General features: G+C 42.0%; 1 protein-coding gene across 1 annotated transcript in view; it reads left to right on the top strand.

Moving 5' to 3' along the window:
• Window positions 1-17,282, top strand: part of pappa2 (pappalysin 2) — a 507,671-nt gene that overhangs the window by 399,267 nt on the left and 91,122 nt on the right. The window contains exon 17 of the mRNA XM_072274753.1: window positions 298-466. Coding sequence (XP_072130854.1) covers window positions 298-466 — 169 coding nt within the window. The remainder of the gene's footprint in view (window positions 1-297; window positions 467-17,282) is intronic.

Raw genomic sequence — 17,282 nt, 5'->3', positions numbered from 1 at the left:
TATTAAAGTAGGTGTAATCACAGACTTTTAATGAAAAATAAAATTAATAGCAGCAGACTTTTAGGAAAAATCAGCCAGGAAATAATGATCATAAAATAATAAAATTTCATTTTGAGCTTTGAGTGAGCTGTAGATATGTACAAAAGTTAGATCTTAAATATAGTTCTATTATCATAATGCTCCATTTAGAGGGATGGGCTTAAGAAGGAGAGATAACTTGATTGAACTTGATTAGTTTCGTGTAATAGTCCTCACTCTTCTATTTTTGCAGAACTTACAATATGCCTTTGTCTGCAGGAAGTTTCTGAAGCTGCAGTGTTTGGAAGGAGGATATTGGGAAGAAGGTAGCTGTAATCCTGTGCTCTGTGACCCACCTCCCCTCGTCTTCCAGGGAATGTACAGCTGCACGAATGGCTTTCAGTTTGATAGCCGCTGCGTTATTACTTGTTATGACCGCACTAAAAAGGTAAGAAATTTTATTGTTCATTGAACATTGATCTTAAACTTATCCTTCAAAAATTCTGATAACAATAAATATTTTTCAAATCATGAGTACTGGAAATACTAAGTGGATTACTGATACCTTTAGAGAGAGAAGAGGTGTAAATGTTCACATCAATAGCTCCTCATCAGAACGGAGAATGCCTTAAAAGCAAGCTTGAGCAACACACAAAATCCTGGAGGAACTCAGAACAACAGGGAGAACAAAGGGAATGTGTTACCTTAGATGTCCAACATCTGTAATATTTTGTTTTTTTTAAATACTTTCTATTTTATTTCAGCAAATTAAAGAATATGTAATAATTGGTAACTCTTCGTACTTGGTTGATAGTGAGAGAAATGGCCCATTGAGGAACTATTTCTAAGATGCAGTTTTGTGCAAGCGTGCCATCTGCAATAACCAGCTCTTGTTGAGCAAATTTTGCTGAAATTGCTGGGAGATGGCAATGGGGCATGTCCTAGACACTAACAAAATCCCTCTGATAAAGTTCAATGCATACACATGGAAACTTATTATATGCTGCCAATGGACTGAAGGGCTTCCCTCTGTGCTCTGTAATGCTGTGTTCATTGATAGCGTTCTTGGTCAGTTCCCATTCCAGTTTGTAGTGGGTCACTGGGATTCTCTTACGTCGATTCATGTGACTACCAAAGTATTAAGTACTGGATGATACTGATTAACTTGGTAAATATTTTCCTGTGCTTTCTATTTCTATTTTAAATTTACTGCAGGATTTTGATTACCTGTTAGTATTACCAAAGGCCTCGGAGTATGGTCTGTGATGTTGCATTTCTGATGAAAAGAATGATCTTGGGTTTGTTGGTTATTTTAACTTGACTCTATTTCACTGCTGCACAAGAAAACAATGCAAGAGAAAGAGAAGGTTATTTGGCCCCTCAAGCTTGCCCTGCCATTCAATATGACCATAGCTTGTCTGCCCAGGCCTCAACTCATCAGTTCCCCATACTCCATAGCTCTTGTTTCAGAAATGTATCTATTTCTTTAAATAATTATAATTTATTTAAATACTTAAAATGATTTAGATTCACAACTCCCCAGTCTTCTAGAAGTCCACCACTTTCTATGAGAAGAAATTCCTATGTAACTCATTTTTAAATGATATCCCCCCCCCCCACCCCGTTTAAACTTTTGTACAAAGTTACTTTGCATTGAGTTCAGGGCCGTTGGACACTGCTGAAATGCATTGCTGGCCCCGAGTTCTTTGCCCTTTGGGTTGAAGAAGATGGTGCCAGCAAACAACACGACCAAAGGCTACTTCCTTCAGACAGTTCATGAAATTATATCTTTTACCTCTTTTACTCCTTCTTCTTCTTTCAAATAAGATTCTGCTACCATTTCTTGTTATCACACATGCCCCCAATCTAGGCAGCAGCCTGGTAAAACCTCTTCATCATTCTCTCTGTGGCCTCCATATTCTTCCTATAATGGATGACCAGCACTGAATGCAATGCTCCAGATGTGCTCTAACCAGAGTGTTATAAAGCTGCAACATAATGACTAATTTCCTTCACTAATATCCACACTAATGTCATTCACTTGTTTCTTGGCATAAATGGCTTAATGCTCTATTGAATTGGATTCGGCCATGGGCATATTTTTATGGGGAACCTAATTAAGTGTTTGCAGTAAATGCAGCAGTATGCATCAAAAATGTTGCCCTTCATTTTATTGGCAAACGTGTGTCACCATTGTTTAATAGGTTATGGAAACATTATTACCAACAATGATTGACACCTATGTCATCAGCAGTGATTAAGACCATAAGACATAGGAGCACAATTAGGTCATTTGGCTCATCGAGTCTGCTTCACTATTCCATCACGGCTGACTTTTATCCCTCTCAACCCCGTTATCTTGCCTTCTATCTGTAACCTTTGATGCCCTGAGTAATCAAAAACCTCTCAAGCTCTGCTTTAAATATACCCATTGACTTGGCCTCCACAGCCATCTGTGGCAATGAATTCCACAGATTCACCACGCTTTGGCTAAAGAAATTCCTCCTCATCTCTGTTCTAAAGAGTGTCTTTCTATTCTGAGGCTGTGCCCTCTGCTCTGAGCTCTCCCACTAGAGGACACATCCTCTCAGCACCTACTCTATCTAGGGCTTTCAAGATAAGTTTAACCTCGGGCACCTATGGAAATTTTTCCCCATTTTGAAGGGGGAGTGGTGGGCATGCTTCACTCTTCTTTCATCTTTTTGTTCCTTGATGGTTGAAGCCTGAGTCTGCAGGTCTCTAAGTCTTTTGGGGAAGTTGAATGCTCAATGTTTGCAAATTTGCCAGTTTGCTGGAGGCTGGAGACTGGAGACGGCCTGTCCTGACATTGGAGGACTGTGTGTGTCTGTGTGTGTGTGCGTGTGTGTGTGTGTGTCTGCCTGCCTGTGTGGATAGGAGGGGGAATGGGACTCGTTTTGTTACTAATGTTACTGTTCTTCTTGTTGTTGGGGTTGTTTGTGTTGTTCTGCTGAACATTGTGGACATGCTATTTTGCAGTTGGAATGCGTGGTGATACTTGCAGACTTCCCCCAGCGTATCCTTCGGTTTTGTTGCATGTTAATGCTCACTCTATGTTTCGATGTACATGTGATAAATGTATCTGAATCTGCAACTCTGCACTTGGCACAGCATTCTGTAACTTAGAGAAGCATAGTGCAAACAGGCCCTTTGATTTACCAAATGCCTATCTAGATTTAAATTTTGTGTTAAGCTGGTTATTGACTTCAGGAGCAGGAAAACAGAGGTCCATGAGCCAGTCCTCATCAGGGGGATCAGAAGTGGAGAGGGTCAACAACTTTAAATTCCTTGGTGTTATCATTTCAGAGGACCTGTCCTAGGCCCACCCCATAAGTGCAATTAGGAAGAAAGCACGGCAGCGTCTCTACTTCCTTAGGAGTTTGCAAAGATTCAGCATGACATCTAGAACTTTAACAAACTTCTATAGATGTGTGGTGGAGAGTGTACTGACTGATTGCATCAAGGCCTTATTACCACTCAACCATCAGGCTCTTGAACCAGAGAGGTTAACTTCACTCACCCCATCACTAAACTGTTCCCACAACCTACAGGCTTACTTTTAGGGATTTTTCATCTCATGTTTTCGATATTTATTCCTTATTTATTTAATATCTTTTATTTGCAAAATTTGTTCTCTTTTGAGCACTGGTTGTTTGTCCATTCTATTATTTACAGTAGTTCATTGATTCTATTGTGTTTCTTGGATTTACTGTGCATGCCCACAAGAAAATGAATCTCAGTGTTGTACATGGTGACATATACAGGATGTACTTTGGTAATAAGTTTACTTTGAACTTTGAAGTACATGTCTCCGTCACCCTCTCGGGCAGAGTGTCCCATATTTCAATGGAAAAATAAGTCTTCCTCACATCTCCTCCAACTTTACCTTTACCCATAAATATACCCAATAGTTCTAGAGCTCTCCCTATGGGAAAAAATTCCTGCTATCTACTCTATCTGTGTTCCGCATGTATTGGATACACTTATCAGCTCACAATTTCTTTGATTCCAAGAAAACAAACTTTGTCTCTATTCAGTCTACCCTCACAATTGAAGTGCTCTATCTTAGGCAAGATACTTAAGAATTTTTTTCTCCTTTACTCCAGTGCAATTGTGCCATTTCTACAGTGCATTGACCAGACCTGCACACAATACTCCATTTGTAGATGGATCACCAATGTTTTATAAAGTTGTGCCATAACTTCCCTGCCATGAGATTCTATGACCTGGCTAAGGAAAGTGAATATCCCATGTACTGCCTTCATGACTGACTATCACTTCTGGGGCGCCTAGGGGCGACTCGAATAGCAGCAGTACTCTCAATGGATACCATTAAATATTCTCATTTCAGCCTGATACAACTAAAAAGCACAACTGCTTCCAAGGTCAGTACAGTCAACAAAGATGTATTAATGCATTTAAATGGACTACCGCTGCTTAAAACTGACAGAAACAACTCTAACTATGGACAAAGGCGCCCACGGAAGCAACATGGCCATAGATCGGGGTTACAAATGCATTTAAGGAAACAGGGTCTTAAACTCCCAATACCGACTATCTTGCTGGCAAACGTGCAGTCTCTGGTGAATAAAATCGATGATCTCAGAGTTAGGGTGTTGAATCAGAGGGACATTAGGACCACATGTGTCTTTTGTTTCACAGAATCCTGGTTAAACCCTTCTGTACCAGATGCAGTGATTCAGATTGATGGGTTTACTATACACCGACAGGATAGATCTATAGAGTCTCTCAAAAGCAGTGGTGGAGGGGTATGCCTCATGATCAACTCTTCTTAGTGCACAAATATATCAGTGCTGTCCCAATTCTGCTCACCAGACCTGGAATATCTAGCAGTTAAGTGCCGTCCTTTTTACCTACTGCGGGAGTTCTCTGGGGTCATTTTGGTAGCAGTTTACGTTCCACCTTAGGCTTTAGTCAGATCATCAATCGGGCTTTAGATGATCTGAGCAATAGGATCAACATGCACAAAACAGTGCATCCTAACACCTTCTCCATTGTTTTGGGAGATTTTAACCAGTCCAGTCTGAAAAAATCACTAAGCAATTACCATTTACAGGCCACTTGCAATACCAGAGGAAACAACACACTGGACCATTGCTATACCACCATCAAGAATACCTACTGTGCTATTCCATGCCCTCACTTCGGGAAGTCTGGTCACCTGGCTGTACTTCTACTACCTGAGTATAGGCAGAGACTGAAGACTGCAGCACCAGTAGTGAGGACCAGGAAGGTATGAACAAGGGAATCATAGGAGCGCCGACAGGACTGCTTTGAATCAGTGGACTGGACTGTATTCAGCGATTCATCTTCGAACTTGGATGAGTATGCTGCAGTTGTTACTGACTTCATTAAAACCTATGTGGATGAGTGTGTACCCACAAAGACTTACATAGAAACTTAGAAACCCTACAGCACAATACAGGCCCTTCGGCCCACTAAGTTGTGCCGAACTTATCCCTACCGTAGAAATTACTAGGCTTACCTATAGCCCGCTATTTTTCTAAGCTCCATGTACCTATCCAAAAGTCCCTTAAAAGACCCTGTCGTATCTGCCTCCACCACCGTTGCTGGCCGCCCATTCCATGCACTCACCACTCTCTGAGTAAAAAACTTACCCCTGACATCTCCTCTGTACCTACTCCCCAGCACCTTAAACCTGTGTCCTCTTGTGGCAACCATTTCAGCCCTGGGAAAAAGTCTGTGACTATCCACATGGTCAATGCCTCTCATCATCTTATACACCTCTATCAGGTCACCTCTCATCCTCTGTTGCTCCAAGGAGAAAAGGCTGTACATTCCTAAACCAAAAGCCATGGATGAATCAGGAGGTACATCGTCAGCTGAAGGCATTCAAGTCTGGTGATCCAGGCCTGTACCAGAAAACCAGGTATAATCTGCCGAGGGCTACTTCAAGGGCAAAGAGACAATTTTGAATGGGGTTGGAGGTGACGTCAGATACACAACAACTCTGGCAGGGCTTGCAAGACATTACATTACTTCCGTCAAAGCAAAACCCAATAGCATGAATGGTAGCGATGCTTCACTACCAGAGGAACTCAATGCCTTCTAAGCCCGTTTGAAAGGGAGAATACAACTACAGCTGTGAAGATCCCTGCTACACCTGATGACCCTGTCTTATGTCTTATGGCTGATGTTAGACTGTCTTTAAAGAGAGTGAACTCTCGCAAGACGGAAGGTTCCGATGGAGTACTTGGTAAGGCTCTGAAAACCTGTGCCAACCAATTGGCAGGAGTATTCAAGGACATTTTCAACCTCTCACTGCTACAGGTAGAAGTTCCCATATACTTCAAAAAGGGAGCAATTATACCAGTGCCTAAGAAGAATAATATAAGTTGCCTTAATGATGAAATGCTTTGAGAGCTTGTTCATAACTAGACTGAACTCCTGCTTCAGCAAGGAACTGGACAGATTGCAATTTGCCTATCGCCACAATAGGTCGATGGCAGATGCAATCTCAATGGCTCTTCAAGCAGCTTTAGACCACCTGGACAACACAAACACCTATGTCAGGATGCTGTTCATCGACTATAGCTCAGCATTTAATACCATCATTCCACAATCCTGATTGAGAAGTTGCAGAACCTGGGCATCTGTACCTCCCTCTGCAACTGGATCCTCGACTTCCTAACCGGAAGACCACAATCTGTGCAGATTGGTGATAACATCTCCTTCTCGCTGACAATCAACACTGGTGCACCTCAGGGGTGTGTGCTTAGCCCACTGCTCTACTCTCTATATACACATGACTGTGTGGCTAGGCATAGCTCAAATACCATCTATAAATTTGCTGACATACAACCATTGTTGGTAGAATCTCAGGTGGTGATGAGATGTGTACAGGAGTGAGATATGCCAGCTAGTGGAGTGGTGCCACAGCAACAACCTGGCACTCAACGTCAGTAAGATGAAAGAGCTGAATGTGGACTTCCGGAAGGGTAAGACGAAGGAACATGTACCAATCCTCATAGAGGGATCAGAAGTGGAGAGAGTGAGCAGTTTCAAGTTCTTGGGTGTCAAGATCTCTGAGGATCTAACCTGGTCCCAACATATTGATGTAGTCATAAAGAAGGCAAGACAGTGGCTATACTTTATTAGGAGTTTGAAGAGATTAGGCATGTCAACAAATACACTCAAAAACTTCTATAGTTGTACCGTGGAGAGCATTCTGACAGGCTGCATCATTGGGCGGGGGTGGGGCGGTGGCTACTGCACAAGACCAAAAGAAGCTGAAGGATGTTGTAAATTTAGTCGGCTCCATCTTGGGTACTAGCCTGCAAAGTACCCAGGACATCTTCAGGGAGCAGTGTCTCAGAAAGGCAGCGTCCATTATTAAGGACCTCCAGCACCCAGGGCATGCCCTTTTCTCACTGTTACCATCAGGAAGGAGGTACAGAAGCCTGAAAGCACACACTCAGCAATTCAGGAACAGCTTCTTCCCCTCTGCCATCCGATTCCTAAATGGACATTGAACCCTTGGACACTACCTCACTCTTTTTTAATATATAGTATTTCTGTTTTTTGCACGATTTTTAATCTATTCAATATAAGTATACTGTATAAAGTGTACTAAATAAGATTTACTTATCTATTTATTTTTTATTATTTTTTTCTTCTTCTATATTATGTATTGCATTGAACTGCTGCTGCTAAGTTAACAAATTTCATGTCACATGCTGGTGATAATAAACCTGATTCTGATTCTGATGTTCTTATTTAGCTTTGCTGCCATCTTCAGAGATCCTGAGACATATTCACCTCAGTCCCCCGGCTCTTAAATTCTTCCCAGCGCCCTAACTTTCGTAATGTAAGTTTTCATTCTCTTAAAGTGAAACATATTCAGGGATTCTGGGACTTTACTCCAAGATCACTGTTTCTCAGTTCTCCTGGGAGTCCAGTGATTCACTGTGCTTGTCCTCCTCTTCCTGAAGTGCATCATCTTATGTCTATCAGTATTAAATTCTTTCTGATGTTGCTCTGCATCTTACTGACTCATGAATGTTATCCTGTGACCTCACTATCAACTGCTCCACCAATTGTCATGTCACTTACAAACATTCCAATCATACTATCTGCTTTGTAACAAACAGTAAGTATTCCAGCACTGATTCTTGTGGTTCTCTGACAAGGTTTGTTAATCACTTCTGGCAAGGTCCCTGTGGTTCTTTTCATTACATTAGGCATAATGTAGGAACATGCATTATTATTATAAATGTTTTTCAGCAGCATTCTATCTGTTTGCTGTGCTTAGTATGGGCACACTGCAGTTAGTTAAATTTCAGTGATGTGAAGAGTGTGTTATTATCTGTGCATAATAAAGAACTTTGGTTCCCAGTGGGCAATGTGAGCGGTTCACCTGGAACTGGAAGCTACAATGGTGAGCGGCTAACACAGTGGAACATCAGTTCGTACTAAAATGTTCTCATGTAAACCCATGCCAGGTTTGTCTTTATGAAGAACAAACATAAATTGGTGTCAAAAGTTGGCATGAGGTCTGAACACGGGGAGTAAATGAATACCCTGCGTGACTGAGAAAGAGACTGCATGAGTACGAAAGGCGTTAGCAGCAAGTGACGGAGAGAAGCTGGCCAGTGAGGCGAGAGAGCACGTTGTGCAGTGACTGAATTCACCAAGAGAGATTCGGGTTGAGAGTTCCCGTCTTGGATAAGCACTTCCTCTTGCACTTATATGGCTTAACGGCAATTCAATCAGCGATTTATTTATATTTAGCTGCTAGTGGAGTGGGAGGGACCAATGAAAAATTGAAAGCATCTATTTTTCTGAATGTAATTGGTGAAGATGCTTTCGAAGTTTATAACAGCTTTCAAATTGATTAGACAGATTTTACGTTTGACACTCTGATGACAAAATTTTGTTCACAAGAAAAACATCAAGTCTGAGAGAAGTTTTTTCCCTCTGACCAAAAACAAGATGTTAGCTTTGACCAATACTTGGCCAAGCTAATTTGGAGATTTGTGAAACTCACTAGTTGGAGACAGAGTAGTTTGCAGAATTCCAAATAAAAGGGTCAGAGAAAGACTGCTGAGTGAAAAAGATTTGACACTGGAAATGGCTGTGAATATGAGTAGGGCTGCAAAGACCATATGACCACAAGCTAAGGAGCCTTCAGAGCAGGCACAACAGTGCGTATTGTGAAAACGGGAGCAGTGCACGAGGTGTTTCCCAAATCTGTTATCCATGATTACGAGACTCTCACAGAAAACAGCAAGATTTACCCAGTGAAGTTAAAAGTTTCAAACTATACTGGTGAGAATGTTCCAGTAAAAGGGGCCTGTATAGTGACCTTCAAGCACAAGGAGCCATACCTAAAGGCACAGCCTAGAGATTGTAGAAAAGAGAGTACAGCCAATATGCCAATGCATGTGAAAAGCTCAGCCTGGTGAAAAAAGTTTTTGCAGTGCCTTCACAGACCAAAGGTGATCATCCAGCACTCATGGAAGAGTACGCAGGTGTCTTTGAGGGGCTCGGATGCTTACCTGGTGTACACAAAATCCATGCAGATAAGACAGTAGCTCCTGTTGTCCATCCATCCACTTAAGAGACAAACTTAAACAAGAACAAGCATGCATGAAATGGATGAATGTCATACAGAAAATTAAAGAACCAACAGATTGGGTGAGCTTACTAGTTATTGTGCAAAAGAAAAATGGAGCATTGCGGATATTTATAGACCCAAGAGAGCTCAATAAAGTCATCAAGAGAAGGCATTTTAAATTGCCAACTTGGGGGTAGATCATGTCCTGGTTTGCAGTTGCCAAGTGGTTTAGCATGTTGGATGCGATATCTGGGTTTTGGCACATGAAGCTTGATGAGGTAAGTTTGAGACTATATATTTTTAACACACCACAGGGAAGATATCGCTTTCTTTGGCTGCCATATGGGATTCTGTCTGCACATGAGGTCTCCAATAAAACCATCCACGTGATCTTTGAGGGCATAGCTGGTTTTGAGACCATAATGGATGACATCATTGTCTGGGGGTCCACCAATGATGAACATGATACCCTACTGAGACAATTGCTGGATGTGACACGAAATGGCAATTTGAAATTAAGTAAGGAGAAATATGAGTTAGGGGCTGTGACACTAATCTTCAAAGGAGATGTTATATCTGAAGAGGGTGAAGTGTCAGCCATTGAAAACACTGAGAGGCCTCAAAACAAAGAGGAGACATTCCTCGGAGATGGTGACTTACCTGACTAAGTTCACCCCTCGACTGTCAATTGTGTCAGCACTACTTAGGACACTCCTTGAGTAGAGAAATGAGTGGATTTGGTCTCTTGAGCAAAAAGAGTGTTTCCAGAAAAGAGTCATAACTGAAGAGCCCATGCTGAAGTTTTATGATCCGGAATGGTGTACTAGGGTCTTGGCCGACGTGTCTCGGTATGGCCTTGGAGCAGTACTACCGTAGTGGCGTGATGATACATGGCCTATGTATTAAAGGCTTTAATGAGTGCAGAGGCCAACTATGCACAGATAGCAAAAGAATTTCTCACCAGCACATATGCATGTGAAAGGTTTCATCAAGCTTTTGCAGTGGAGACAGACCATAAACCACTGGTCTCAGTTACATTGAAACCCCTGTATGACTGTCCCATGAGGATACTGTGCATGTTGATAAGGCTGCAGAAATATGATGTGAAGATGACCTACACTCCGGGAAAATATATGATTGCTGCAGGTGCACTGTCTCGAGCAGTTCACAAGAAGGAAAAGAGTGACCAGGAGGTGAATGCAGATATACAGTGCTACGTTGACATGATTGTCACCTTCCTTCCAGTATTGGCCAAGAGAACAGAGCAGATTAGGAAAGCAGCAGGAACAGATGAAACAATAAAAGTACTCAAAGATACAATATGAAAAGGATGGCAAGCTGCTAAGAATGACTGTCTAATGTGTATTCGGGATTATTGGGCATGCAAAGCTGAACTGTCAGTAGTGAAAGGTATGGTCTTCAAAGGGAACAGATTTGTGATTCCAGTGTCGCTACGCAAGGAAATGCTCCAGAAAAGATATGAGGGGCATAGAGCTTGTGAAGTGATATGCTAGCCAACAATGAAGCAAGACATCAGCTTCACGTGAAATGTGCCTTACCAACAGACCAAAGCAGCAAGCAAAACTGCTTACACCACACCCTGGACCAGTCAAGCCAAATCTCAAAGTTGGAGTGGACTTGTCTGATTGTAATGGGAAGAGTCATACTGTTGTAACAGACTACTCTTACAATTACCCAGAGGTTACAACACTGCAATCAGCATCCAGCAAACTAGTCACCATCTTCCTGAAAACTGTGTTTGCGAGGCATGAAATTCCATGCGAAATAGTATCAGACAATCACAAATAAGAGAAAATCTGCAGCTGCTGGAAATCCAAGCAACACGCAACACACACAAAATGTTTTGGTTGTTGACTGTACTCTTCTCCTGGATGCCGCCTGGCCTGCTGATTTCCTCCGGCATTTTGTGTGAGTTGCTAATATCAGATGTGAGGTCCACAGTTTTGGAACTGCGAGCGTGAATCCTATGGTAATGTTTGGGGGGTTTTGACATATAACTTCAAGCCCACATCACCCAAAACCTAGTGTTCTAGCAGGGAGTTCGCTCGAGGTAGTGAAGGGCCTCATGAAGAGAGCATGATGGACAAGGGGATTTCCACAAAAGTCTAATGAAAACTAATGAAGGTGCCAATGCAGAATGGCCTTTCAATGGCCCAAATGTTGATGGATCGATGTATATGCGTTAACCTTCCAGTGCGCGAAAACCTGTTGACAGCTAAAGGAGCACACAAGGTCAGATTGGGAGCAGAAGCAGTGTCACAACAAGACTGCAAAAAGCCTACCAGTCCTGAAGTCTGGAGACCAAGTGAAAATCTGAGATCATGATTCTGCCACATGGTCCATGCAAGGATATATGCAAGAGGATGTAGCTTTGCACACCTAACAGATCCAGATGGAGCGAGGGGCACCACTGAGAAGGAACTGTGTGAATCTACAACCACAAGCTTCAAGCCATATCTGTGACATATCACCTGTCACTACACCAAAAGGGCCAGCAGATGTAAAAAATGAGCATGTTGATCAGAGTTCTCAGAAAGACACAAATATTATTACAACAAATAAATGAAATAAATGCCAACATTGCATTTGCCTTCTTTACCATAGACTCAACTTGTAAATTCACTTGGGAGTCTTTCACGAGGACTTCCAAGTCCAGCTGCACCTCTGCTGTTTGAACCTTCTCCCCATTTAGAAAATAGTCCACACTATTGTTCGTTTTACCAAAATGCATTACCATACATTTCGCAACACTGTATTCCATCTGCTGCTTTTTTGCCCCTTCTGAGTCCCGCAGCAATTGCATTACTTCCTCAGTACTACCTACCCCTCAGTCTATCTTTGTATTATCTGCAAACTTTGTCAGAAAGCCATCAATTCCACTATCTAAATCATCGACAATGTGAAAAGTAGCAGACCTAATACGGACCCTTGAGGAACACCACCAGTCACCATACCATAGAGAGTGGATGACACTCACTCAGTATGGAGCAGCATCTCAGTAATAAAATGTTCTAACATAAACCCATGCCAAGTATGTCTTTATTAAGAACAAACATAATAAAGAAGATAGTGCTGCATCTTACAGAAACAATTCACAATGCATAGTCAAAGTTAAATGGATTGTATCTGCAAATTGCTGTCAGTTTTTAGAGGCTTTGTGTGTATATGTGTCTTTCTGTGACTTTGACAGTTACTTTTTGGTGTTAAAAATACTCCACTGGAAAGCATTGAAGAGGAACAAAGTGTACTCATTACATAAAAGGCAGGATACATTCCTGTGTTTGTAAAATTATTATTTTATTGAATTTCATTTTGGGGCCAAATGAACTTGCAGTGCCTGCCAATTGGATACCATATTCCAGGCACAGAAAAATAAATGGTAACCCATGAGCCTACCAAATGAGAAAGCAGCCCTAGGCAACTGAATGGAAACATAAACAAGAGAAAATCTGCAGATGCTGGAGGAACTCAGCAGGCTAGGCAGTATCTATGGAAAAGAGTCCAGTCGACGTTTTCGGCGAAACCCTTCAGCAGGACGTGAATATATTCAGGTTCTTTATGGCTTGGTGTCAAGTAAGCGACCTTGTCAAAAACTGAACCAAAGCTGCTTCATCTTTGAAATGGAATGTTTCTCCTCACAGTCTGGTGGCCTTTATACAACTCATGGTTCTGAAAGCTATGCAACTGATGGGGCAGAATTTGCGGCAGGAATAAAACTAACTGCACCGAAGAAAAGGATGAACTTGACTTGTGCAGGCTTTCAAGAACTTCTGGAAATATATGGGAAAAATATTAATATTGGGCCTTGCACAATTTAAGAGCTCTTCCACCATAATGTGATCTGCTGGAGGGAGAGTCAAATCAAACCCTCACCCCTCACCCTACTCCCTACAAAAGGGAGGGAAGTATCATCTTACAGGTAAGCTTATCAAATCATTGAAACTTCCTGTACGTCCAAAACCAGAAGAAATTAAATGAGTTAAAAGGCAGACATGGAAGGAAGAACCAAACATTGAATTCCTTAATACCTTGTACCATGGACATTTAAGAGGTTCTTAGATAGGTTCAACATTGTGGGCCAAAGGGCCCATACTGTGCTCTACTGATGTATGTTCAATGTTAAATGAATGATCCATCACTGAGTTAAAAAATTAAAAAAAATTAAATCCAAATCTTAATAGATAAAGTACCACTTTACCTGAAGCCCTTGTAGCCGTTGTCATTCATCAAAATTACAGGGAAAGGAACAGTCTAGAAAGGAACCTACTGCAGGTTCCTTTTGTGAGAATGAGACACAAGTACAGAGCACTTTACCCAAGTTCCTGTACCAATACTCTAGTTCTTGAGAAGTACAGTACAGAATGGCATTCACCTCCCAATGTGAAAAAGCTGGCAGCAATTTCCTGACTTTGCAATTTGCATGTGTGTTGGGGGAAATATGGAAATTACCATCACTGGTTAATTTTTGCAGTTCAACTACCTGACAGAATCCTAGTATTGTCATTAATGCCAAAGGTTCCAAAGGATGTAAAACTGGGCTGAAAAGTGGCAGATGGCGTTCAACCCAGATAAGTGTGAAGTGGTTCATTTGGGTTGGTCAAATATGATGGCAGAATATAGTATTAATGATAAGACTCTTGGCAGTGTGGAGGATCAGAGGAATCTTGGGGTCCAAGTCCATAGGACGCTCAAAGCAGCTGCACAGCTTGACTCTGGTTAAGAAGGCATACGGTGTTTTGGCCTTTACTAATCATGGAATTGAGTTTAGGAGCTGAGAGGTAATGTTGCAGTTACACAGTACCCTGGTCAGAACCCACTTGGAGTACTGTGCTCAGTTCTGGTCGCCTCACTATAGGAAAGGTGTGGAAGCCATAGAAGGGGTGCAGAGGAGATTTACATGCCTTATGAAAACAGGTTGAGTGAACTCAGCCTTTTCTCCTCGGAACGGAGGAGGACGAGAGGTGACCTGATAGAGAGGCATATAAGATGATGAGAGGCATTGATTGTGTGGATAGTCAGAGGCTTTTTCCCCCAGGGCTGAAATGGTTGCCACAAGAGGACACAGGTTTAAGGTGCTGGGGAGTAGGTACAGAGATGTCAGGGGTAAGTTTTTTACTCAGAGAGTAGTGAGTGTGTGGACTGGGCTGCCGGCAACGGTGGTGGAGGCGGATATGATAGGGTCTTTGAAGAGACTTTTGGATAGGTACATGGAGCTTAGAAAAATAGAGGGAGGGCTATGGTTAAGCCTAGTAATTTCTAAGGTAAGGACATGTTCAGCACAACTTTGTGGCCGAAGGGCCTGTATTGTGCTGTAGGTTTTCTATGTTTCTATGTTTCCTATGTTTCACTGCTGAGTAGTATTCTGAGCATCCTCAAGCTCTGGCATTCTGCTGGACGTGGTTGGGGTTTGGATCTGATTAGGTTCAGCAGGTCATTAGTGTGGGAGGTATTGGCACAGGAAAGTGGAGAGCTAAGTTTTCTGTTAGGGATGTAGGTGTCAGCAATAAGTATTCCTGGACAAGAAATCACAAAACAGGTAGTTGCGTAAACATCACTTGGCTCTGTATTGCACAAAATATTTAACTTGTTTACCAGCCATCTCTCCATAAGGATAAGTTATGGAGGGATAGGTTCAGCTGATGTAATGTGATTTTCAAAAGACCATAATAAGATTCCATGAGAAAAGATGTGAACAGTTGGATTATTGGGATGGATAGAGTATTAATTGAAAGCAGAGAGTGTGAATAAATGGACCTTTTTCAAAAACATAAGAAAGTCTGCAGCTGCTGGAAATCCAAAGCAACACGCACGTCATGCTGGAGGAACTCAGCAGGTCAGGCAAAAGCTATGGAAAAGAATAAACAGTCAATGTTTTGGGGTGAGACCCTTCTTAAATACTGAGAAGGAAGGGGGGAGATACCAGAATAAAAAGATGTGGGGAAGGGAAGGAGGTGAGCTGAAAGGTAATAGGTGAAGCCTGGTGGGTGGGAAAGGTCAAGGGCTGGAGAATCATTTTCGGGGTAGTGGGTTATAATTAGTAGTGTTGAACACGCTTCAATATTGGTGTTGGGCTTTCACAATTTATATCAACGACTTCAATGAAAGGACTCAGTATAAGTTATGTACATTTTTCAAATGGTATAGAATTAAGTTGGAATGTGAATTTTTTATACTGGCTGAAAGGTACATAGGTTAAAGAAGTGGAGGAGGGCTAAGATGTGAGAAAATGTGCAGTGTTGGATTAAAGGAGAAAATCAAAATACATTTTTAAAGATGAAAAATGGTAAATGAATGCATTGGGATCTTGGTGAGTTGCTTCATTATGTTCAGATGGTAAACATTCTATGTATGTTGAGGAACAGAAGTATTCTGTTGGTGTGTATCACAAAGGTTTGCAGTACAAAAGTAAGGAAGTTTTGCTATGAGGTGGTTCAGAGGTTTAGTGATTCCACCTTTGAAGTACTTAATGCAGTTTTGGCTTCTATACCTAGTTTACTTGCGCCAAGGATTTGTGCAGAGTAAGTTAACTACAGTGATTCACCGGACAGAGGGCTGTCCCATGAAGGGAATGAGCAAAATTAGCCAAGGCCAACAGTAGAGTTTGGAGGGAATCACAAGACTCTGGGTTGCATTGACCAGGTAGATATCAACAAGCTGTTTCCCCCTGACTGGAGCCAGGTGGCACAGCTTCAGGACTAGAGATCAGCCATTGAGAATTTCTGTATGGAGAGGGTTGCCAGTCTTTGAAATCCTTTTCCTTGGGTCTCTGATTTTGAGTATGTATCTAGCTAAGATCAAGATATATGGGGGTGGGGGGTGGAGGTTGGCCAAAGCGCAGGATCAGCCATGAGGGTAGAGGGTAGATGACAGATCAGGTTCAAGGGAACTTGAGGCTGAAATATGCATCTATTTCTTGTGCCTCTGAAGTTTAAGCCACCATATAATAGAAGTAATGTTGTATAGACATGTTTAAGCTTGTCTTGATTATGCTTTCAATTTCTGTTATGTCCATCATGTATAGCTGCAGATATAAAGTATTCTTTCAAGAAAGATGATGAGGAAATCTGGCCATTGATAACCAGCTGGAACAGAGCAGGCATTTGAATCCAAACCAAATTTGGTTTACTCACCAGTTTCTAAGTAACTATAGTGACCTGATTTGCCTTTCTTGGAAAAGCAATAAAAGCACACCCCAGGCTCACAGCTAAGCATTATAACCTAACAGCCAGACTAAGGCTTTTGATAGAAATGGCATGAAAGATCCACTAGCATTACATTAACAAATGAGCATCATTGCTCCTTTCCCAGTAAAGGGCAGTCAGAGGATTTCTAAAGGATCTCTTCCCTTCATCACTGCCACACATCCCTACCATGCCCTCATGATATGCAGACTGAGCGTACCAGTGTGCCACCTGTTGAAGCAGGTGCCAACAGCAGGCTCTTGTAATACACAATGTCTTCTTCCAGCAGTGTCAAGTCTGTCCTGATGACAACCGGACATGGTGGGGGGAGGGCCTTCTAATCCAAGCTTGCTGGTTCCCCTCATTCTGTGACCTGCCACTGGCCTCCTGTAGGATGTTAATTGGTTCAAGAGGGGATATGGTAAAACTAGAATAAGACGTCCTAG

Source organism: Mobula birostris, chromosome 12, assembly GCF_030028105.1.
Source record: "Mobula birostris isolate sMobBir1 chromosome 12, sMobBir1.hap1, whole genome shotgun sequence".
NCBI lineage: Eukaryota > Metazoa > Chordata > Chondrichthyes > Myliobatiformes > Myliobatidae > Mobula > Mobula birostris.
The sequence above is the reverse complement of the archived record's forward strand: the minus strand, read 5'-3'. Positions and strand labels throughout refer to the sequence as shown.